At 32.1% G+C, this 24,972-nt stretch overlaps 1 protein-coding gene across 3 annotated transcripts in view; it reads right to left on the bottom strand.

Annotated features, from left to right (window-relative positions):
• PDS5A (PDS5 cohesin associated factor A) overlaps window positions 1–24,972 on the bottom strand; it is a 109,831-nt gene that overhangs the window by 50,613 nt on the left and 34,246 nt on the right. For all 3 annotated transcript variants that reach the window (XM_016119948.2, XM_036228028.1, XM_036228027.1), the window contains exons 3-13: window positions 23,798–24,001; window positions 22,776–22,862; window positions 22,136–22,233; window positions 18,099–18,225; window positions 15,597–15,677; window positions 13,638–13,778; window positions 10,202–10,317; window positions 8,131–8,225; window positions 7,135–7,280; window positions 4,926–5,077; window positions 3,365–3,478 (exon numbers count right to left, since the gene is read on the bottom strand). In XM_016119948.2, the coding sequence (XP_015975434.1) occupies window positions 3,365–3,478; window positions 4,926–5,077; window positions 7,135–7,280; window positions 8,131–8,225; window positions 10,202–10,317; window positions 13,638–13,778; window positions 15,597–15,677; window positions 18,099–18,225; window positions 22,136–22,233; window positions 22,776–22,862; window positions 23,798–24,001 (1,361 nt within the window). The remainder of the gene's footprint in view (window positions 1–3,364; window positions 3,479–4,925; window positions 5,078–7,134; window positions 7,281–8,130; window positions 8,226–10,201; window positions 10,318–13,637; window positions 13,779–15,596; window positions 15,678–18,098; window positions 18,226–22,135; window positions 22,234–22,775; window positions 22,863–23,797; window positions 24,002–24,972) is intronic.

Below are 24,972 nucleotides of genomic sequence, written 5' to 3'. Positions count from 1 at the left end.
CCGTTGAATGTGATGTTAGCTGCAGGTTTGTCACATATGGGCTTTATTATGTTCCCTCTATCCCCACTTTTCTGACAGATTTTATCATAAATAGATGCTGAATTTTGTCAAATCATTTTTCTGCATCTATTGGTATGATCATATGATTCTTTATCCTTTATTTTATTTGATGTAGTACATTGACTGGTAGATATTAAACCAACCTTGCATATGAGGAATAAATCCCAGGTGATCACGGTGTATGATTTTTTTAATGTATCGCTAAATTTGTTTTGCTAACATTTTGTTGAGGATTTTTGCATCTATGATCATCAAGGATACTGGTCTGTAATTTTCGTTCTTTTTGTAACATCTTTGTCTGGTTTTGGAATCGGGGTAATGGTGGCCTTGTAAAATGAGTTTGGGAGCCTTCTCTCTTGAATATTTTGGAATAGTTTGAGTTTAGGTGTTAATTCTTTTCTAAATGTTAGCTAAAATTTATCTCTGATGCCATCTGGTCTAGAACTTTTTTAAATTACCGATTTGGTTTCGTTAGTGGTAATCTGTCAGTTCAGATTTTTCTTGGGAGATTGTATGTTTCTAAGAATGTGTACACTTCTCCCAGACTGTTCAATTTGTTGGTATATAACTTATCCATCCAGTTACCTTATGTCTTTTGATTGGAACATTTAACCTATTTGCATTTAAATTGATTACTGATATGTACGTAGTTATTGCCATTTTATAATTCATATTTATGTTCTATTTTTTCTCTTCTTTTTCTTAAAGAAGGCCCTTTAACATTTCTTGAAACACTGGTTTAGTGGTGATGAACTCTTAGTTTTTTGTCTTGGAAGCTCTTGATCTCTTCAATTTTAAATGATAGCCTTGCTGGGTAAAACAGTCTTGGTTGTAGGTCCTTACTTTTCATCGCTTTGAATATTTTGTGCCAATTCCTTCTGGCCTGCAAAGTTTCTGTTGAGAATTAGCTGACATTATTATGGGAGTACCCTTGTGGGTAACTGCTTTTTGCTTGCTGCTTTTAACATTCTCTGTCTTTGTCCTTTTTTAAGCTAACTATCTGTTGAAAAATTCTCTGAGATCTATTCTTCCCCTATGTTCATTGAGCATCCTTATAAACGATGTCTGGTAGATTGCTTGCCTCCATTTCATTTAGTTCTTTTTCCAGAGTTTTCTCCTGTTGTTTCATTTGTAACATATTTGCTTTCTCATTTTAGTTGCCTTTCTGTCCTTTTCTATGTATTAGGTAGATATGTTATGTCTCTCAGTCTTGGCCAAGTGGCCTTAAGTAGTAGGGTGCCCTGTGTGATCCAGTAGCACTATCTCCATGATGACCTGTGCCAAGAGCTCCAGGAGTGTCCCTTGTTTAAGTTGTGTGTACTTTCCTATTGTAGTTAAGCCTTGATTGCTGTTAGCATATCAGCAGATGGGACTGACTTGTGCTGACTGGCTGTGAAGTATGGCCACACCCACAGGATATGAGCTGCTGTGTGGGGGCTGACCCCACAAAATGGGAGTTGCCCCAGCAGGTTCCTTGTACCTGATGAGACCACTCTTTGGGTGTGCCACTCATGGGACTAATCAGATGGTGCTCTGTTGTGGTCTGACACCAGCCTCCAGGTATGTTGGTTCTACAGCCCCTTGGGAAGGGCTCCCATGCAGGCCAAAGTCAGCTGTTGCCTATGACTGTCCAGGGCTACCTGGTAGGAGCTACAAAGCGATCCAAGGGTGGCCACTGCCTGTACTGAACCTGGAGGCAAGTGGGGGAGAGACCATACTGAGAAATGAGGCCCTATGTCACCAGTACCGGGCCTGGGGCAGCTTAGCTAAATGTCCAGGTACCCCAAAAGCTTGAGGTTGCCTGCTAGCAGCTGAAAGAGCCTTTGGGTGGTTACAAGAATTGGGTGAGACAAAGACCCAGGGAGTCACATGGGTAAAGTGAGCAGATTTCACCTGGTCAAGCAGATTCAGATTTGTTGCCAGTGCTGAGTTTGTGGCTACTCGCAAAAATCACAGACCACACTGAGGCCAGCTCCTGTGAATCTTGGGCCTATAGACCCCTGAGATTTGTTTAATAATTACTTGGGTCAGTGCAGGTTCCCTGCTACTAAAATTTTCTCCCAAGGTGCTTGAGCTGAGGCCTGTCGATTGCAGTCCAAAGTTCCCCCTGCTGAGAGCATAGAATGGGTCTGGTTATTGGGCAATTTGTCAGTTGGGTGGGGCAGATTCTCAGGGAGTCACGGGGTGGATCAAGCTAATCTCATCAAGCCAATGCAGATTCGGAATTGGCTGCATGGGAGGAGAGTTCAACATAGGTAAGATAACGCTTGAAGAGAACCTGATAAAGGGACAACAGCGGCTGTCCCTCTACAGCCCTTGTCCCAAAGCCACACAACTCAGTCTTTCCCCATGTCTCCTGCACCTTCCAGAGCTGGTGACCCTCCATAGGACTCCAGGGTGAGTGTCTTTAAATGAATGAGTCTGTGCCAAGCCCTTTAAGGGGATATCTGGATTTCGAGGTTCCTTCCATCTCTCCCAGGTGGTCGGATTCCCTATTGATTTTTACTCCTCTCCCTGGTGCTGGAACCCTAAGCTGGGGCCCCTCACTCCTTCAAAGTGACCTCTACAGCAGATATCCTTCCCGATGCTGAACTACCACACATATATGAGGGGCCAGCCCAATTTTCATTTCTGCCCCTCCTACTGGTTCTCTAAATCCTGTCGTATGTTCAGCTAGACTTCAGGTGGTTCTCTAAGTTGATTTAGTTGTAATTTTAATGCGGCCACAGGACGAGACAAAACCACCTTTACCTACCTTGCCATCTTGACCCACTCTCCAGACTTATTTACTTTTTAAAAGCTTTACTGAAATGGAGTGTCCACATGTCCTAAATGGCCTGAGACATTAAAGTTTAAGCCAACTGTCCAAAAAAAAAGTATTAACAGTGCTTCCTCTCAGTGTGAAAAACATCTCAGTTTGGATAATCAATCACATATTCATTCTACATAGAGATGATCTGGATATGCTCGCCTGACGAAGAACCAGTACTTAGGCTTAGTATGGTAAAGCTCCACCAGTATAATTTAGACCCCAGTCAACAGGTGGACAAAGGATCATTCTGACTTAGGAACTTCTGTGAATCCCTGAAACCGTACTACTGACTCAGCTGCCAAATATGCCTATGCATACAGGAATATTCTTGCTTACCTGACCTTATAAAATTTTTCTCTATAAATATTTATCTGAGGTTCTTGATTCAACTAGATGAAGTAACAATCCTATCAACAATTAATTAGATAAGAGGAAGTAATTTTATGAAATATTCAGGAAATACTCCAAATAATCATTTAAAAAGCAACTTACTTGACAGCATTTGGATCCAAACTAGCATATAAATAATACAGGCATTTCATTCTTTCTTCTGTTTCCAGGTTGTGAGGAACAAGATATTGAGCAAAGATTTTCTCTACCAACAGTCTATGAAACAAAAAGAAACCCCAAATAACAGAATTATTCTATTCTTTAGAGAGTTTTCTCTAGTCTATAAAACAAACCAAAAAAAAAAAGATACCCTAAATAACACAATTATTCTTTTTAGCCATTTCATATTTTAACCACTACTTTTTAGAAACAGTAGCCATTTCATATTTTAACCTCTTGTGCATAACGTACCAATTTTAATCTGTATGTGTGTAAATGCAATGGAAAGGTAAGTATGTGATCAGTTGTTCTTCTTGGAAGTACAGTTATTTTTAAAACTAGGGTTGTATTTGTGGCTTTACTTTGTAACTTGTCAGCATAAAATATTTGTCATTTTAGGGTTACATGTTATTCCTAAACACAGGGTGGTAGACTGTTCATTCCACCTATTCTCCTTTATTGGTCTGGAGCTATAGCAAATTACTTAATGCTACATATATAAAGCTATAATCTCAAGAACAGCTAATTCTCAAATAAAAAAAAAAGAACAAAAAAACAGAAACCCTGAAAACATTAATTCCTTATGATTACAGTTTAGTTCCTTTCCCATATGGTCATTTAGTAAAACCAGGGGGATCATCCTTCATACTACTTCCTGAAAAGTTAGCTTTTCCTGTATGCATTTCATCTCTCTTCTTTCCACAGTCTTGCTAATAAGCTTATATTTATTATTCAATATCACTGCAATAAGAAAATATAACGGCTCTTCATTAATCAATGAAATACAGATCCAGTGATGTCGAAGTAGTCAGTCTAATTCAATAAAACATTACAAATTATTTTGCAAAAACCAAAATCATTACAACACAGAATTATAAGTAACATTCAGAAAATGAAAATGACATAAGGTTTCATCATAAAAAAAATAATTATAATTATGTATGGGGAGAGATGTATACTAGACTTCACTGTGGTGATCATTTCACAATATGTACAAATATAGAATCATTATGTTACATGCTTGAAACTAATATAATTGTTATATGTAAGTTATGCCTCAATAACAACAACACAGTAATACCTCTATGGGTATTTACAGCGTTGCAAAATGGAAAAATAATAACTAACAGTTTATTGAATAGTGCTGTATTTATTGCAAGGCACAGATAGGGCTAGGGGGTTTCACAGTCATTATTTTATTTAATCCACATGATGATTCTGTAAGGAAGGCTTTGTTATTACTCTTTTTAGATAAAACTGAGGTGCACAGAAATTTGTCAGTAGTGCAAGAGCACAAGGGGCAGAAATGAACACTTGTTCTCTAGTCTGACTTTGAAACCCATGTCTATTTCACTATTACAATCTTAGCTAGAGTCTTATTTTGACATAGTATGTATAAATATATAGAAAATGATTTCTAGGCTTATAAAGAAATTCAAAAATTAAGAAGGAAATTATATTAAAAAAATTAAAAGCACTTTTACATTCAATCATTTTTACTCACTTGTCATCGATGCTATTCTGGTAATAAATATGCAAAAGTTTGTCCTTTATCCAGCTGACTTTCTCTGCAGCTTCCTTTCCTGCTTCACCATGAAGACAGTATTTCTTATAAAGCTGAGCCAGACCCATCATAGCTTCTTTCCTTACTCTCCACTATAAAATATAAAATTTATTGAATGAGCTAGTATACTAATCAGCAAAAATTGCCAATTTTTTACTAGGTCACACAATCAGACATGTACAAAACTGGCACAATATTTTTGTAACAGACAATTACTTCACCAACAATTTTGAATATGTTCCTACTTAGAAGTCAGGCTACTTTAGAAATTATCCAATGTAAATACTTGCTAAATCATCTGCCAATTTTTTATTTCCTTCAAAGCCAAGTAATAGTAAATCTTACAGAAATTTCATTTGATTCTGTCTAAAACAATTTTGACCAAGTTTTAGAAGTGATTAAAAGATAAAAGAGTGTGATTCACTCTAAACGACAGCTTTATCATCTGGACTGTTTTATCCTGATTATATCCTTTTTCATGTTAACTCAGAACAAGGGGAAAATTTAATACTAAAATCCTAGAATTACTAAGTTGGAAAGCACCTTAGTGATCATCTTAAATAAACTACCTTACTTTGCAGATGAAAAGGGCAAATGATTTACCTAGCCATATCCTAGTTAGTGATGGGCTCTTTGAGATTTCTAACTTCCAGGGATGATTTACCTGAAGGAAAGAAAGGTAGTGGAAGGAGGGTGGACAGAAAAGGAGACTTTGAAAACAGAGAGAACCATGGTAGTAAGATGTGATAAAAATAACCAAAAAAGGTAGTCTGAATAACAAATCAGAGTATACTGTCTTTGGTTTGAGTTAATACTCCCTTATAAAACTTTTGTATTATTTTCTCATAGGGTATTTACTGGATGGAATGAAACTGTTCCCATACAACACATAACAGATGCCTTGACATTTCCTACATAAAATCAAAGAATTTAAACAGTGAAATCTAAGATTAAGTCCTGTCCTTACAGTTTATGGAGGAGAAAACAAATTTCAGAAAGGCTATACCTAACCCAAGGTAATCTAATTTACTATACAAAAATCCAGATCCTAAAATGTTCACTAGGTGCTATTATGAACATATATCATGTGGTCTCAGGAAGATTCATTTATTCATTCTTTCTGAAACTGTAAACAAACACTGGTAGAAGTAGGAGTGAAATGTTTCTAAAAGGAAAAAATAACATAAATGCTAATACCTTAAACCACTGTGTGTGGGTGGTGGGTGGGCCAGTTACCAACTAACCACTATGGAGAGTGTCATTTCATTTAAATTAAAGCAAAGGGGGAAAAAAAATCTTCCAAGTGATAATTACTGATACAGTTGAACAAGTTACAGTGTCCACTCTATATAACTCTCTCCTAGACTATTTTAAAAAGAACTTAAAGAATACCTCTTGCTTTATTTCATAACCAAGAAATACCTCCTTTCACCCTGAAATCATAGCTAAATTACACTGGTTTCAGGAGGACAGCAGATTTTCAACTATTCCCCTCAATAAAATAGCACAGTGCAAAGGCAAGCTATGTTCAAAATGTTAATAAGTAGCATGTCTAATCATCCTGCCTCGCATATCTGTCTCTCGCTTAAGGATGACATATTACTTAGCAACTGCTATTGCTGTTCTTAATAGTAGCTTGCCTTATCTACTCACATTTTTAACTGCATCCACATAGAGGAAATCACACAAAAAAAGAGTAAATATACAACCATCAGTCCTGCTCTGGTAGCAATATGAAAACATCACCATCATAGAAAGTATGATATTCTTTTAGTTTAATGACTGAAAGATCCACCCAAGTTATAAAAGAGTCACTTCTGAAAATGATAAGTATAATAAATGATCAATCACTATTCTTTTGAAACACATCATGTAAGTGAAAAGGTAGTAATAAAACTTTAATTTAGCTATTCTTTTTAAAAACACAAGCTAAAAGAAAAACCTATGGCTAAGGTATGAAAAGCTATAGAATCCAATCTATTCATTTATAAAGATAATTAGAAGATACACAAAAAACAAATTATAAGCTCTTATTAATTTGATTTTCACATAGAAAAGCTTTAAGTATAATAGAAATTAGTATCTACTGCACTTAGCAAACAATATAAACAAAGTAAATTACAAAAGAATAAATCTCCTCAGAGTTTACCCGTTTATCCAGTGTTCTTTCCCTTACAAAGCCAAGTAGCTGATCATTTACTAAGGCAAGGTCTCTTTTGGCAGCTGTTATTATGGTAACAATGACATCATGACGAATAGCTTCTTCTGGATCATGTGATCTAACTTTCAAATATTCTGTAATAAGAGAAAAAAAACGTTAAGATAAATGTTATTTATATTATTTGTTATGTTCAGACAGATTACTATTTTAAGGTTTTGACCATACTGAAACATTTGTAAAATATGGCATGAATTAAAATCATTTTAATTTTGAGGCAGCAATACCCTAATTACAAAATAAACTATACCATACTATTTATTACTGCATAGTAATGTCTTTTACATTGACTCTTCTGGAAAAGTCAAATCACAATGTAGTATCAGATTAATCATCAGAATTTAAGTTATAATACAAATTAAAAGACAAAAGAAAAACAGTAAAACTGCTTCTAGCAAGTTTGCTGATACGTATCTGCACATTATAGAATATAGAATACAGAATTAACATTCTATGACCTATAAAAAACTCCTAAATAATTAAAATATAAACAAAAATTTTAAAATGTTATTTCTTTTGATGAACAGCATTTTGAGAGAAGCCGTTTATTTGTAGGTTCAAATGCTCTACATTCAAGTGAAGACTGAGAAATTCTAATCTAGTCCAGAAGATAATCACTTTTTCACTTATTAGATATTACTATATTTAATTATCAGATAGCTATAATGGTTTGTGCCTAAACCAGTTTCATAAGAGCCTTCTTCCTTAAACTATGATTTCCAAAAAATTCCAAAGGATTACAATACGATTTCAAATGTAATTTTAATGTATAAATGTAAAATCATTTACTAGTCCATAACCAACACAGACCCAAAATAGTGCAAGAGTTAAAACCTATTCAGAAACTGAAGTTAAGGTCAAAGGCCACATCTAAAATATATATTTGCATGATTACTCTCATAGTTGTGATATAAACCACTGGCTTACCTGTGAGATCCTTTGCTAAATCTGGGTGATTCATTAAACAGTGACTGGCAAATTTCACACTTTCTAATCTCACAGGAACATGAATGTCATTAAATCTACATATAAAAAGATTACTTAAGGTAAAATAATTATTTTTAAATAATGTATGTATATCTAACATTATGTAAATGCCTATAAACAAAAAGTTACTGATTAGAAATGTGTTATTATAAGTTAATGTTCTGAAGGAAGGATAAAGTAAAAAGATACATAATTTCACAAAAACTTTTGAAAACAAAATTTACCATGCTAAAACAAAAAACAGTCTAAACACAGCCCCCAACCAAAACTACCATCTTTGTAGTGCCAAAAATTTAAGAGCTTAAAATTATGCTACGAAACAAATAAAAAATAAATATTAAAAACACAAAATCTACTTGAATATATTTTATAGGAGGAAAATACTAGGGGGATACAAGGTAGAAAGTAAATCATAAATGAGGCAGATTTAGAATTCAAAGATGAGTACATGAAATGCATGTGTCATATACTGCCTCACAACAAAGTTTCATATGGCCGGGACCAACCGGTATTAAAACGTACTTTTAAAGGTATTTTAAGAATTCGATAAATGTGAAATGCCACATATGAATTCAAAACTGTACATATAAGCTGAACAACTCTCAAATGTAAAATTATTGGGCAATTTAAAAAACATTTATTAATTTATAAATAATGTGATTTTAAATAGCAGAAAATATTTTTATTTTTGAAGTGATCGCATAAAACAACCAATTAAACTTAAGTTATTTAATAAATGTTTTAATATCCATGGTCTTTTTCACCCAGAGATAATCATATTTTAATAAAATCTTACATTTTGGATTTAATTTTCTAGCTGTAGAGAAAAATGAAAACATTGCCATTTACGATCGAGTAAATCATAAGTATTAAACTACTTACTGCCAAATAATTAAGGAAAAAATACAATAAAAAAGACTCTTAATACTTTGTTTCTATGAATCAGAGACCCATTGTTGGAGATAGCAGTGAATGTAAAATTATGACTGTAAGAATCCCCTTACAGTTGATTTAGTTTTCAAAAATAATCTAGGTAAAAAAATAGACTCTTGCACTTCTGCTTAAATGTTTTGCTATAAATATTGATTTCAATCACAAGGGCAGGATCACTTCTCTGTGTATAGACAAGTACAGTTGCTTCACTCTTTTCTAATTTCTTATAAATTCAAGTTTAATTACTCAAATAGCGTTTATTACTATTAAGATCTTCAAAATGACCTGTTTTGAGCAAATAATTTAAGATATCATTATGTCAGTGTCTGAGATTTCTCAGATTTGTTATACTTTAATATTTAACCTAAGAGCATTATGAGTATTGTATCAAATTTAAGAAAATTTCTGAGCCCATTTTCTGAACCAGTTTAAATTATACAATGATGAATCTCAAACATTCTCCAGAATACTAATAGTAAAATTGACTTTTTAGCCACAGTTTGAAACAAAGAAATATGTACAGGGAATGCAAGGGGGGATTTAATAAATTTCATAGATTATTTTCAAACTTACTGTCAAGTTGATAGAATATAATAATTCTAACTTCTTCAGATGGAACATTAAAAACTATTTGAGTAAAGAGCAATGATATTTTCAATTTCAAAATAATGTGATAATACCAAATTAGTTCAAAACATATATAATACAATTAAATAAACTACAGACCTAAAAGATAAGCAGCAGTAAATCAATAAACTGCTGGATTGAAAAATGGCATGGATTGGAGGATCGTTGTGTCTTCAGTCTCATGATTTAAAAATCTTAAGACTTTGAACATTCTTAGATGTTGTCTATTCTAATGACATTATTTATCACATACAAAATTAAGTGTTATGTGGGTAAATAATAAGCGTTCTTCATAAAAATTTGTCCACAGTTTTTTCTCCAAGAAAGACAACAACACAGACACTAAAGAGACAAATGCACATCAATGAAAGTTTTGATATGTGTGATTTTAAATCAAGTAGACCATCTGGCCTCCAAAATATAAAATACATAGAATTCTATGTTCTCTTACCGTCCAAGAAAACACTGCCAAAGAGGACGATTCTGTGTTGCCAGATCAGAATCTTTAGAACCAAACAATTTAGCTAAAAGTCTAACAACAGCTAATCGCTCTTCTCCATCATTGCTCTAAGGGAAAAGGGAAAATATATAAATCCAATGGTTTATTCATCAGGTCACAGAAAATAAAATGGAACATTTGCTACAATTTCGTATTTCTGCTTAAAGGATGAGAACTTTAAAATGTCATATGCTCACCTTTATTATGCACTGACTTAATGTTAGATCATCTGGTTCTTTGCTATTAATTCACACCCTCCCAACTGCTAAATTATGCCTACTTCACTGCTTGTTTGGAATCTACACAGACATTATAGAAATATGAAGATAATCATTCAATTCTAACAGTCTGTAAGATACCTAGAAAGAGTTCTGTGAAAGGCGAAACTGCAAATAATTCCCACCCTAATGAGTCTTCTTTACAGGAAATCTTTCTTATAATTTGAGCACCAACATAAACACATATCAATTAAAGTTTTGTGGTATGTGAAGTTTTAATCAAGGAACCCCTACTTACTGGGGAATAAGACACAGAAGAATGTCATAATTCAGGAAAACTCATTTTAAAAGAAGAACAAGAATCTTAAGAGGATCTAAAGGATCAGGTGAACTGAACACTACAAAAATGCAAAACTTAGTTTTTTGATAAGGGCCCATTTTCTTAATAGGAATCAATATATGTTATGAAAATTCTGTTCTAGTTTCACTAGTGATGTCATGTCAATATAAATTAAGTTATTCTGAAACCATATGATATGTGGAAGTATTAAAAATCACATATTTACTAGGAAATAAAGGGAATAACTAAAAGTAATTTCAAATTTAAGTGTTCAAATACAGTATCTAAAGCAATACCAAAAATCCAATTCATGGAAAAAGAGAGTAAAAGAGTAAAATAAAGACCATGTGATATAGTCTCTTGCTTATGAATATCTTTGAGGAATAGGGGTTTTGTGGGTAAAATAGGTACTCTTATCAAACAGATGTAAATAGCAGTCTCTCTTTCTCTCTCTGCATGCCATGAAAAAAGTCTACGATGTAAAATGTGGCAAATTTCCTGATAACTATAGCCAAGGCTACTAATAGCAGAACTCCAGGTACCCCTGAAACATATGAGAATAGCGCTTAGTAGACCTATGCAGCGACAGTGTATACAATTGCATACAGTGGCCCAGTATAGAGTAAAATCAAAGAAATTGTAACTTAGGACTCTCAACTATGAAAAGCAGTAACTAAATGATTTAGAGATGTAACTACAGAAAAATCATGTCATAAAAACTTCCTAGGCTATTGGCTTAGCACAGATCAATGACTCGAAAAGGAGTACCCTAATATATAGACAGTACCTAAACTACTCTGAATCTCAGTTTCTTCGTTCACAATGAGAAAAGTAATATTGGTACAGGCTAAAGCTGCAGTCAGGAGCAAATAAGAACACAGGTGATGGCACCTGTTGTATGACAATAAACAAAATATTCCATTATAATTACTATTTAGACACAGTATTAGTTCAGTACTGAGTTTAAAAATTAAATGAATTTATCCAGAACACAAAAAAACATAAAAATCAATGGCCTTGTGTTTTATAAATATAGATTACACAGTCAGAAATAACATTAACTGACTATAGTGTTAATTTTTAAAAAAGTAGAAATCTATAAAAATTCTTATTCATGTACCTTTAAAGTATACCCACGAAATCAAATTGAATCAAGTAAGAGAAGGTATATGATAAAGAAGTCACTGCGGACTGTGGTAAACTGAAAAGTTCATAACTCATTTAAGAAGGTGCCACTACTCAGTTCTAGTCATTTTGTTGTCATGTAGAAATAAGGACCCAATGTTGCCAAATCATGTGTTTTTTTAAAAAAGAAAATGCATATATCTGAACTTTTTAAACAAAATTTGGTTTTTCAATTCATTCATTCAATGCTAGCAACTAAAAGAACACTTTGTATGAGATTTTAAAACAAAACCTATAAAAAAAAACAATTTGGGGCTGAATTCAGCTTGTTAGCAACTTCTGCTTTAGATAAATGAACCTACGGAAGAACAGGGTATGAACAACCTCTATAGTTTAGCTTCCCTCAGTTTACATTAAGTCCGCACATGGAAATCTAAAACTCCAGCTTCTAAATATTTTTCACCATCTATCATGGCAGTCTTGTTTAAGAATTAAAGAGGACTGACTTTTCATATTCAGATTCTAGGAACAGATTGGGAAAAATATTTTAATGCCTTCTACTTAGAAATAATTTGGCATGGACACATCTTTCATCTTTATAGGCTGTTGTTAAAATAAACTCGTAATAAAACAAACAAAACCTTGTTCTCTATTCAGGGGGCCCCAACCACTGGTACCAGTCTGTGGCCTGTTAGGAACTGGTCTGCAACAGAAGGAGGTAAGTGGCAGGTGAGTGAGTGAAGCTTCATCTATATTGGCAGCCACTCCTCAGCACTAGCATCATCACCTCTGTTCCGCCTCAGATCATCAAGCCTTAGATTCTCATAGGAGCACCGGTCCCTGGTTCCAAAAAGGTTGGGGACTGCTGCTCTATATAACATTTCCCACACAACAGGGTTCCTTAGAAGCCTGGTACAATGTCCTTTATATTAAATAACAAATGCTTGTAATAAAGATAGTTTGGACAATTCGTAATTACCTGTCCATGTTTTAAGAGTCTAAAAATCAAAGTTCTAACCTCGATTCTGTGTAACTGAGTAAAATATTTCATCTTAAGTTTGTCACTCCAAAAATAAAAATTGTGATTTTGGTCCTAATTGTATCATAGTTTGATTTAATGATCAGATAAGATACTGGATATAAAAAGCCTTTCAAAAAGTCCAGAATATTAAGCAACCATAAGGTGTTATCTTCTGCAGTTCAGTGGGGATAGGAGATCAAGTATCAGCTTTTTCATATTTTTTGAGGAGTTATGAATTCTCCATTAAAAAAAATACACTCCTAACTCATATAGTAAAGATTCTGTCCTTGACCTATACCACAAAAGGGTCATATAGTCGTAATCAAGACCCTTTGAGTACTCAGTTTGAAATCTTTTGTTCTTCTAAAACATATCTAATAATAAATATCATTTAATAACAACATGTATTATAAGTTTCTGAAATAATACTATTTTTCATATCTATTATTTGTGTCACTGTGTATATCAATATTTAACAATTAGATAAGTTATAATTCTGCAATGTAAATTCTCCTATCGCCCAAATAAGAGATACTGTTTTATTCAAATGATTCAAAAATGGGTATCTTAACTAAATATAAAAAGATAAATTGAACTCACATTTTATTCTTTTAAAGAATAACTATGTGATATATATATTTTCCCTTAAAGCTTAAAGGGCTTAAAAATTGTAGTCAGTCCTACCTTCAGTTTGAATTCAAGCTGTGGCATGACAGATAATAATAAGTGAGGATCTATAGCAAAAAGCTCCTGAATCAGATCAAATACATGTTCTGACAAATCACTTACTGACGATCTTCCCAGCACCAGGACTTGATTGAAAAACTATAGGAGATATTAAAACAAAAATAAAATATCCATTTCATTTAAAAACTTAGGTTGTTTAATAAACACATGTTTAAAAAAACAATTAGATATTACATATACAATTGAAAGGGATGAAACAGAACAGACATTTCAATTATTACTATATCATATGATAGTCACTGAAACAGATGAAATAAACCTGTAAATATCAAATTATGAATGCTATATGGAAGAAAAGGAAAAAAGAACTGAGTTAGTTAGCTTTCTTTGAAATTTATATGACATTTCTAGGAATCTTAACTTTCATCAAAACAATTTAAACAGTTTTTGTAATTTATCAGAGGGAATTTTATAAAGAAATTTCCTTATAGCAGAGAAAATTCTTAAAAGTCTTAATCTTTTTTATTTTTGTCTGACCAATTTTACCATGACTTTAGTAATAAAGACTATTTGAAGGTGGAGATGAGTTTTTTTTTTAAATACTCAAAAGAAGTCAAATACATTTTGACTCAGAGGACATAAAAAGGAAAAAGTGATGATACAAAAGTCAACTGATAATTTAAAAGACTGCTAGGAAGAAATAGAGAATATCAAGAGCATGAATTAAATGACATCTCCACACCTTGCCAACACACAGAGGTATACTTAGAAAAAAATATTAAAATAAAATGCTAAAGAGGTAGCCGCATGCAACTCATAAAAGCATATACTTTTTCTGGTAGTATCATCAAACGAAATATTTCTTTTAAAAAGCAACATATATTAAGTTAGAAAAATATCCATATTTACTATGGTGACCTTGAAAAGAATAAGAAAAATAGTCTTATAATTGAAAAATACACACACATGAATAAGCATAGACTAGAACAGTAATTCTGGAATATATATGAAAATTTATTGATGATGGCTATTTATGAGACTTTAGAATCATTATTCAGAGTTGAAGAGACATTTTTCACTGCATACTCTTGTGTTATTTAGGAAACCTTTTTTGAAAACCATGTTTAAGTATTAACTTAGTAATATAAATACTAGCAGTTCATACCATTTAATATACTTTCATTTGGGTTTTTATATGTGGAAAATAATTCAACAGTAAATACTACATTCACAAAGGTACTTATTAAAGGAAAACACTGAAAAAAATCTAAATATAAGGTAGTAAGGAAATGGTTTGGTGAATTATGGGTATGTATCAATTCAAATGTTCATTTATAGTCATTCTTATTGTAAATAAGAAGATAATGTCAAAATATGGGTATATATAAATTAAGACAATTTATATAGAATATACGAAAAAAGTTTTGAATGTGAGAAAATCGCTAAATTAAAGAGGAGAATTATAATGATTTTTTTTTGTTCCAAATTATTGTTTTTTTTAGTGGGCAAAAAATCCAAACTTCAGTAAAGCAAAAACAAGTATTTTTATTACTATATAACAACTATTTAAGAGGGAGGAAAAAAGAGGTTCGAAAGAATGACTTAGAGACATGAGGAAAATATACAGATAGCCGAAGATGAAGATGAGGGGAGAAAGTGAAAAAGATCAGCATATCCAGAAGATAAACATAAATACAAAGGCAGTAGATGAATTGCAGACAAGTTTTCATAAAATAACATCACCCATCTTGTGCCTTTTAAAAATAATGTCAATAAAACTTATAAAGGTATGCTACATTTGGTCACATATGAACACATCAGTTCTTTTATTTATTTGTTCTAAATAGATGCAACTCCTTATAGGCTAAATAAACCTATATGTGAAAGGTTCTAAAAAATTAGTACGTGGATTAAGAATTACACAATTATGGAATAAATATAGGTAGAAATACATACATTGGCAATGCATGCCTCAATGGTCTGGACTGTCCTTTTCAACAGGACTTTTGCGAGGTCAAAGGACTGTTTATTTAAGTTCTGAAATACAATAAAAATATGCAAAGTCACAAATGATTTAGTGAATTTATGAGATAGCACCATCAGAACACTACGGTCTTCAAATATACAAAATATGAAGAAAAAAATAGTATAAAATCCCATTAAAGGTTTCATTCAACACCTTCTAGTGGTCTTAAAGGCAGAATTTGGGAAGAGCGCAACTATGAATCAAAAACTAAAAGCCATTAGTTAGCCAAAAGCCCCATTCTATATCAAGTTTAGTTTTACTAAACACAAAATCTAAGGCTATTTGACTTTGTCTGTTAACCAATTTGAACTGGTAATTACACCATATATCCTAAACACACACACACATACACCCAACTCATGATCTCAGTATTTCATTGTCTAATCAATGTGTGCTCTGAGGAAAATAAAAGTGGAAAGTTTTCCAAGTAAAATTATCAATTATATTTTTTAAATGCTGAATACTATGTTCGCTCTTCAAGATTCCCTATGCATTATCACATATTAAGGGTCTGAGAAAGACTGTAAAAAAAGCATTTTAACTTTCTAAAACACTGAAAATGGAATTTTTGTTTTAAATAAGTTTTTATTTTTTTAATTACAGTGGGGATACAGTATTATATTAGTTTCATGTATACAACATGGTGAATAAACATTTATATAATTTACAAAGTGATCATCCCTATAAATCTAGTACCCATCTGATATGATACATAATTATTACAATATTATTGACTATATATATTCCTTATGCTATACTTTACTTCCCCATGACAATTTTGTACTTACTACCAATCTACTTCTTAATCCTTTGCCCTCTTTCACCACCACCCTCAATCCCCCTTCTATCTGGCAACCCTCGAAATGTTCTCTGTATGAGTTTTTGTTTTGTTTTTATTTTTAGATTCCACATGTAAGTAAAATCACAAGGTATTTGTCTTTGTCTGACTTACTCCACTCAGTACAATACCCTCTAGGTCCATCCATGTTGTTGCAGATGGCAAGATTTCATTCTTTTTTAATTTTTTTTTTTATGGCTGAGTAATATTCCATCATGTATATGTACCACCTTTTCTTTGGAATTCTTGTTTTGAAGAGTACCTATTAACATTGCTATACTTTGAAGTTTCAAACCGAACTGAAATTCATTCACTATCATTTTGCACCTCTCCCAAAAAGAGATTAGGAAACCCTGAACTCTAAGTCAGTAGTCAGCAAACTTTTGATGCAAAGAGACAGACAGACGGTAAACATTTCAGGCTTTGTGAGCCATATGGTCACTGCTTCAACTACACAACTCTGCTGTAGTGTGAAAAGCAATCATAAACAAAATAAAAATGAATGACATAATTATGTTCAAATAAAACTTTATTGGCATAAATAAGCAATGGGCCAGATTTGGTTCATAAGCTGTAGTTTTCTAACCCTTGCTTCAAGCTTTTATTCCATTTGCAAAAGGATATCAGCTCAATATTTTAGTAGATACGCTGCTGAAGCAAGAATAAGATTAGATCAAAATTAAGGCAATCTTTCTATTTCCCAAAATATTCTATAACTAAAAAATAAACACCAAATAAACTACATCTGCCTCTCAGTTTTTCTCTTATTCTGCATGACATTTACTACTCCTTTGTCACACACTCAAAATTTTGACCAATTACAAATTCATTTGAATTAATAAAATGCAAACAATGTTTAGTCAAGAGTGGAAGAATTTATAATTAACTATATCTAACATCTGATAATACGTCACTGAACCATTAGAGGAAAAGACCAGGAGGGTAAATATCAATAGTGGGGTAGGCCTGAGTACAGCACAGTGATAGAGCTTGTAGGGAGCTAAATCCCTCAGTTCCTTAGGAGAACCTAGTAGAGAGAAATAAACAAACAAAAAAAACCAAGGGCAAATACACAGCTCTGAATCATCCTTCCCCCATTAACCATAGTTAATGTGTTAAAAACTAAGGTTAATTAACGAATTTTTTCTGAAAATGCCTAAGAAAAATGTAAGGTATGAGTTCTGCAAAGAAATCCAAATTCCTATACGCTTACATTTATGTTACAAAGAAGAAGATAATTTTCTTTTCCCCAAAAAAATAACTAACCAAAGAAACTAAAAACTAACCAAGACAATACCCTAATCCCTTGTAATTCCTAGATGAGATATGACTGGCGAATATGAAACATTTTTAGTATGCCAGAAAATAGGAAGCATTTAACAAAACGAAAATCTTCCACAATATTAACATATTATCAATGTATCTTCTAAAAACAATAATAGCTACAAGACAGATGTGTGTTTCTCCATTTTATTTGGGCCTGGGTAATGACAGTAGGAATAATTACATGGGATCACAAATGGTGAAAAACAATTTTTCATATGTGTAGTACTCTCTTTAAATATTAACCTTTAATATTTTCATATATACAGACCTTATGTGCAGGAATGAGGTTAATAAGAATAGAGTCCAATAATTCTTGAGTAACTCCATCACCTTCCATGATGATAGAACTCATCAAATCTAACATGTGCATCTGTACCTTCTTATTGTGGCTATTGCTTAAAAAAAAAAAAGAAGAAGAAGAAAAAAAATTCAAGCTTACAAAAAGAAAATTAAACTTTCCAGTTTAAAACAACTACATAAGAATTTTCATTTGAGAGAACCATACCAATAACTGCAAATAAATTTTGGCCGCTCTATTAACTTTCTTCTTCTGTTATTATTATAATAGCTGTTAAGATGTTATAAGGTATTTTATAAAAACAAAGACCTTTAAAATGAATTAAGTCCCTAACAATTAGGATACAAATGGAAAGTTAAATTCAACCAAACAAAAATGTCAACTTCAAAGAAAGACCACCTTTGCTTACATGGCCTAATTATAAAACATGATAAATTTTTAAGAAAATAAAAAAATGACAAGATAATGTAGACATTTCATGCTTTTTATCCTTTTAGATCTTAATACATTCCCCCAAAATAAGATACAACTATAAACACACAAAAAAACCTAAACCAGTAAGTAATTTTTTCTATACATATTTATTTGCCACTAGAGGTTTTAGTTTACCAATACTGAAAATCAAAAGTCTAATATAAAATGCTTACCAGAACTTATGACTAGAAGGCTCTGAAAATGTCACCCTCATATCTCTCAAAAAACTTCGAACAAATAAAAAATCAACAAGGTATAAAGAATCAGTTTTGGTCCTGCTTCCTTAGCCATGAACAGTCAACTGTAGGCCTACTAATGATGTCTACTACTCATACAAACTTATCTAAAAAGACTGGCTAACAAAACTGTTATAACTAGTAGAACATCTAGCCTTCTATCCTTATGACTGCATCTTAACAAAAGACTTGATCTGTCCATTTTCACACTTAGAATATATATGCAAAGACAAATCAAGGGTAATTTTATAATTTAGTTATACTACTATAGATATAGGAAAGTTTAAATCAAGATAAATTTGAATATCATTTATGTATCTCTCATCTATAATTTAAAATATTAACTTGAAATAATGTATAATAGACCTGTTGGGCACTTAGTGGTAAAATGCAAAAGATGAAAATTTTTAAAGTTGGTGGAAAAACTGTCATGTTGTTAGTTTTCTATAACTACTAAAGGCCAAGACTGTGCTGGAAGCGAGGGCGGGGTGGGTGGGGTGGGGTGGGGTGTGTGTGTGTGGGTGTGTGTGTGTGTGTGTGTGTGTGTGTGTAGGGGGTGAAGAATAGAGGTATTCAGCTTGATACAAAGAAAAAAAACAAAAACCAAAAAAACCTGAAGAGAATATCTCACTCTCAGATCCATGTATACTTGGGGATAGGAAAGGAATGAAGTGGAGAGATGAAAACAGATAAAAATGATTTCCACAGTTCCCAGGCCAGATGCAATAAGAATTTACCTTCCTACCCAAAGCAGCAACTAAAAACTGGACAAAAGATATGAAACAACAGTTTTCAGACACTGGACATCATGAGAAGAAAAAACAAATGAGATGAACCCTACAATTTTCCCCAGATTACTGCTTGATAAATTTCCAGACCAAGGTGGGAAGGGAAGACCCTGGCAGAGCCTAATGGTTTTCTTGAGTCAGGGGAAGGCACTACGTGAAAGGAAAAGAGGGAATAATCCCTGAAATTCACACAGCCCTTAGGATAGTGCATGTTCCCACTACAGTAGAAAATCTCATAATTTACAGGGCATCTAGTAATTAGATGGGTAAACCCACATACCCAAGAAGCTCAAAGAGTCCCAAGCACAGGAAACAAAAAGAAAACACCATGGCACATCATATTTAGAGTGCTTAAAACTACTAATAAGGAGAAAAATCTTAAAAGTGGGTAGAGAAAAAAAAAAAAGATAATGTATAGAGGAACAAAGATTAAAAATGTAAAAACTTCTCTTTAGAAACGATGCGAATCAGAAAAAGATGGAGTGACATCTTTAAAAGCACTTAAAGAGAAAAAAAAAGAAAAAAGCCTATTAACCTAGAACTCGTACCATGAAAATAACTTTCAAAAAATGTAGGTGGAACAGACTTTTTCAGACATACAAAAGCTGAAAAAATTCTATCAGCAGCAGACATGAACTACAAAGAATATTAAAGAAAGTCCTTTGGACTTAAATAAAATAACACCAGATAGAAATCTTTACCTATGCAAATGAATGAAGAATACCACATATATGGTAAATGTGTCATTAAATACAAATCAATAAGCTCCTCTTTCAAAGGCAAGTCTTTTATTCATTCATACCTCAATGTGAACTACTTTAATTAGTAATTAGGTCAATAATAAACTTAGATCTTTAGATTCAGGAAACAAAAATATTAACAGGATCAAAGAAAGGTGCATGTATGTGTAAGTAATTGTGATAGAAAATAATTATAATTGCAGAGCGGGAAGTGGACTTAAGTGGATAGGTAAGGTCACAAAAGGGGCAGAATGATGACAATTTCAGGAGTTTTTAAAAATTTTTTGGTGATGGTAATTTTTAGAAAAGTTTTAAAACTGTGGTAGAATGCAAATGATGGCCACAAATTGTTCTCAGAATGCACATGCCTTTAAAATGCTGCTTCTCCACTCAAGATATGGATTTATCTAACCAACCTTTGAATCTGGGCTTGCCTTGTGCCTTGCTTGGCCAATGAAATCTAAGTCAACATGAAATAAACAGAGGTTTAAAAAGTGCTTATGTGGTAGGGTTTGCCCTTTCTTGCTACTTCTGAAACCCAGGTTAGTGTACAAAGAGGCCTGAGTTAGCCTACTGGATGATTAGAGACAGACATGTGACTGAGTTGTCTTATTACCTCAGCCAACTGCCAGATGTCCTGCCCAAAGACTGCAAATATTTAGGAAGAAGTCCAGCCTAGACAAAAGGACTGTCAAGCAGAATCATGACTAAAACAGTGGTTGTTTTAAAGCTATGAAGTTTTGTATTGTTTTGTTATGCAGCAAAAGCTAATACATAAGGTAAAGTTTATATATAGCTTATCATTTATTTAAAGGCTTTCAGTTAGTTGCCATAGGAAATTTTCTCTCATGCAGTCTCTTTATAAGCTTCTTTTTCTAGACTAGGTAAAGCCCAGCCCTTTCCTGTTTATTCCAGAATAAATTATCTTTCTGCCATTCCATCTAAGGAAAAGGAAAACATGATATAGTATTCATAAAAAAATTTATAAAAAACTCTAGAAATGTACTGTCTAATATGGAAGCCATTAGCCAATAGCCATTTGGCTATTGAATGCTTGAAGTATAGATAGAGCTACATGTTGACATAATAGTCTTTTGGAGACAGTGGGATAAATAAGGTATATTATTTAAATAAATTTCATTTGTTTCTTTTTTATCTTTCTTAATGTGGCTACTAGAAAATATACAATTTATGTGAGCTATATTATGTTTGTATATAATGTAATTCTGCAGAACACATCTCATACCAATGTTTGGTTTACTACACACAAAAACAAAACAAAACAGTGGACTGAAATCAGAGTTTGGTCTCTCCTGTTCAGCAATCTGTCCTTGGGCAAGTGACCACACCTTCTTTGTGCATTAGTTTTCCTATTTCTATAAAGATTAATCTTCAAGATTTTTTTCCTAGCTCTTAAACGAGAACATATCAAAGTCTATGTGGTTAATAACTGAGCTATTATACCTCCCAGCATTCACTAATGGTACTTACAATACTTATAATTTCCACCTCAGTATTTAGTACTTCTTTACAAGTTCTCATACCATTTGCTTTACAAGAGTCAATCAATACAATTGATATCATAATTTAAAATGGTAGTATAAGGGCAAAGGCAGCTTTCATAAACAGAATTTTTATTTATTTTCCTCTTCATGGTAAGTCTTCTAACTTATTTCCTTATAACTCCAAAAAATCTTAGTGTATATGCACAGTACACATTACTTCAAAATGCACAGCAAGAAGAGAGAAATGCTTCAAAAATAACTTACTTGATCACTGAGAAGAGAGTCCTAAAAAGTTGAATAAAAATTTCATTGCAATCTTCCAATTCAAAGCAGATGTTATATGACTTAACCCAAGCTAAATTCTTAAATAAATAAATAAAAATTATTATTTATACACACAAAATAGTTACACAAATGCAAATTATTAATAAAACTAAATTTTAAAATTAGTAATCTATTTAAAGCTTTTCAAAGTCCAACATACAAAATTACAATTATTGTTATGTACTCTAACCTGTAAAAAGACTTATCTGTTGGTATTAACCTTCTCTAACTAAAAAATACTAAATTGTTAGAGGCTGGTAGGCATGTATACATACAAAATATAAGAGGCAGTGAAAATGAATTCAACTTGATCTCTTTTTTCAATAAGAATAAAAATAGAAGGATGAAAATAAAGTTTCAAATAATATAACAGTTTTTTTTCAGTGGAATACTTATCTTTCAGGATATAAGGAGCACAAAATATATATATAGTATGTATATATAAAATATATTTTATTAAATGAGCTTTACATAAAACAAAATGCAGTTTACATTTTAAAGCTATTATTAAGAATTTTTTACTATGTGAAATAGGATGATTTTTTTAAATAAATTTCTTTTTTTTTTTTTTTTTTTTTACCTCTAATAAATAAAAGTATCTATTAAACTGCGGACTCTTCGTATCTTCCAAACCTTTTAATTGTCTGGTAATAAACAAAAATATGTCCTGTTAAAAAAAATGATAAAATATATTTAGATATAAATATTTATCATTCTTTCACAATACAATAATAGCCTATTTGTGTACACACACACACACCCCATTACAAACTACAATAAAAGAAAATTCTACCTTTGCCAAATGACTGAAATGACTGGCCTAATTTATTATTCAAAATAACTGGGAAAGGGCAAATCATATAAAATCAAATCTTTTAGAAGTAAAAATAAAGGCCATTACTGCTGCAAATCTTTAGGCTTTCTCATTCTGACAGAACCATAGGCTCTCTATCTTGTTACTCTTTACTACAGAACTTGCATTTTACTACCTTTATCATGTATCACGGTAAACAATCATTTTCATTTTGAAGACCTGGACGTGAGTCTTTTTATTACTATTTCTTACATGTAAATAGTTAATTTTCAGTACGTAGTTTTGAATTTAAAGTATGACATCAAAGTTCTGTGGAACAAAAGCAATAATAGACTGGCCCAAAAGTTTTACTTTTCATGATGATCGTGCTTCATTTATTAATAAGCTTTCTTTAGAAGCTTAAACTCAAAATAATACTAACAAGGGATAAACTCATTTTAAGATTACTAAAAGAAAGCAGTCCATGTAAATTGTTATACTACTGTTTAAAAAGGTGTCATTAATACACTATTTCTTCAATTCAGCTATCTGGGTTTTGTGATAGGTTATCCTGAAGGTTAGATACGAGCAGACAGAGATTAGCTTTGACCTGTACCATTTAATGCCTCATAAAAATATAATCTTTTTTTTGGATATTCAATGAAAATTAATAATAAATAGTTTTGCAACTTATGATACAATCTTCTAATGATAAGATGAGTAATATCAAAGTTACGTTCCTAGGATAGGAACATAACATTATAAGATAAACTATAATAGTAAACCAACTGGGTGAAGATTGTATTTACCTTAAGTTTATCGTGTGAAGTATATGGAGCTTCTGGAGCATAGATTCGAAAGATGTCAGCCAAACAACATGCTACAAGGAGACGCACATCTTTATTGGGATTCCTGAGGAAAAATTCAGATGCAAGATGCAAGGCTAGTGGGAGATACTGCTGTTTTTCATCTTCTGAGTCCTGATCCATATCCATAAAAGTTTTTACTATCATCTGTAAAAACATACAAAAGAAAAATATAGTCAACTCCTGATAATCAGAAATCAAGAGAGGATATATTTTTTAAAAATTATCATTACAACACAAGCTAGTAATCAATTACTACCAGGATTCACAACCAGATTTATAAATCTACAATTAAGAATCTGGGTAAAGATCATGATCACGAACAAGTATCAACTTTTGGATTATAAGCACATTATCTGCACTTGCATTATATTTATGAAAAACTTAATACTCACTATTCATTTAAAAAAGTTCTTGGCCTCATATACACAACCAAATTCATTTGATGTTTTACAACACCAACTATGTTTCTTTTCTATTTTATTATCAAAGCTGCCTTAATTTAGGTTCCTTAAATTGCTATTATCATTTCACACTTTAATAGTTTTGCAATTCACAACAGAAAGTTTAAATATTTTTATATATTGTATTTCTTATTAAAACCTTTAATTATAAAATAACCTCAGTTGTTATTTATGGTTACAAAATTAGCAAATGCACACTTTAGAATTACTCTAAAATGCAAAAATATATAGTCTTTAAAATTCTAATTTCTCAACCTCAGAAAATAACCACTGTTTAAATTTTTGTTTATTTTACGTTGCTGTTTTCTCTATAAATATGCAAATAACCATACTATAATTCTCTATTCGTTTATCACATCATGATCATTTCCTCATGCCTTCAAAATCTTTACATAAATCACACTTTACCTAACCAGTTACCATTGTGAAATACTAAATTTGTACTTCTATTTTGCCAAGACTTTTTACCATAAGTATTGAGTTTTATCAAATGTTTTTCAACAGCTATTGATCAGATTTTCCTAATTCTGACAACAGAGTAAATCCCACTGACTGATTTCCCAATTTTAACCTAAGTTTCCATTCATAAAATCTAAATCTAGTCCAAGTTTGTATTCCAAAAATAAAGCCAACTATGTCATAACACTTTTGTAT

Source organism: Rousettus aegyptiacus, unplaced genomic scaffold, assembly GCF_014176215.1.
Source record: "Rousettus aegyptiacus isolate mRouAeg1 unplaced genomic scaffold, mRouAeg1.p scaffold_m13_p_10, whole genome shotgun sequence".
Taxonomy (NCBI): Eukaryota; Metazoa; Chordata; class Mammalia; order Chiroptera; family Pteropodidae; genus Rousettus; species Rousettus aegyptiacus.
Note: the sequence above shows the minus strand (reverse complement) of the source record. Positions and strands in the feature narration are given on the sequence as shown.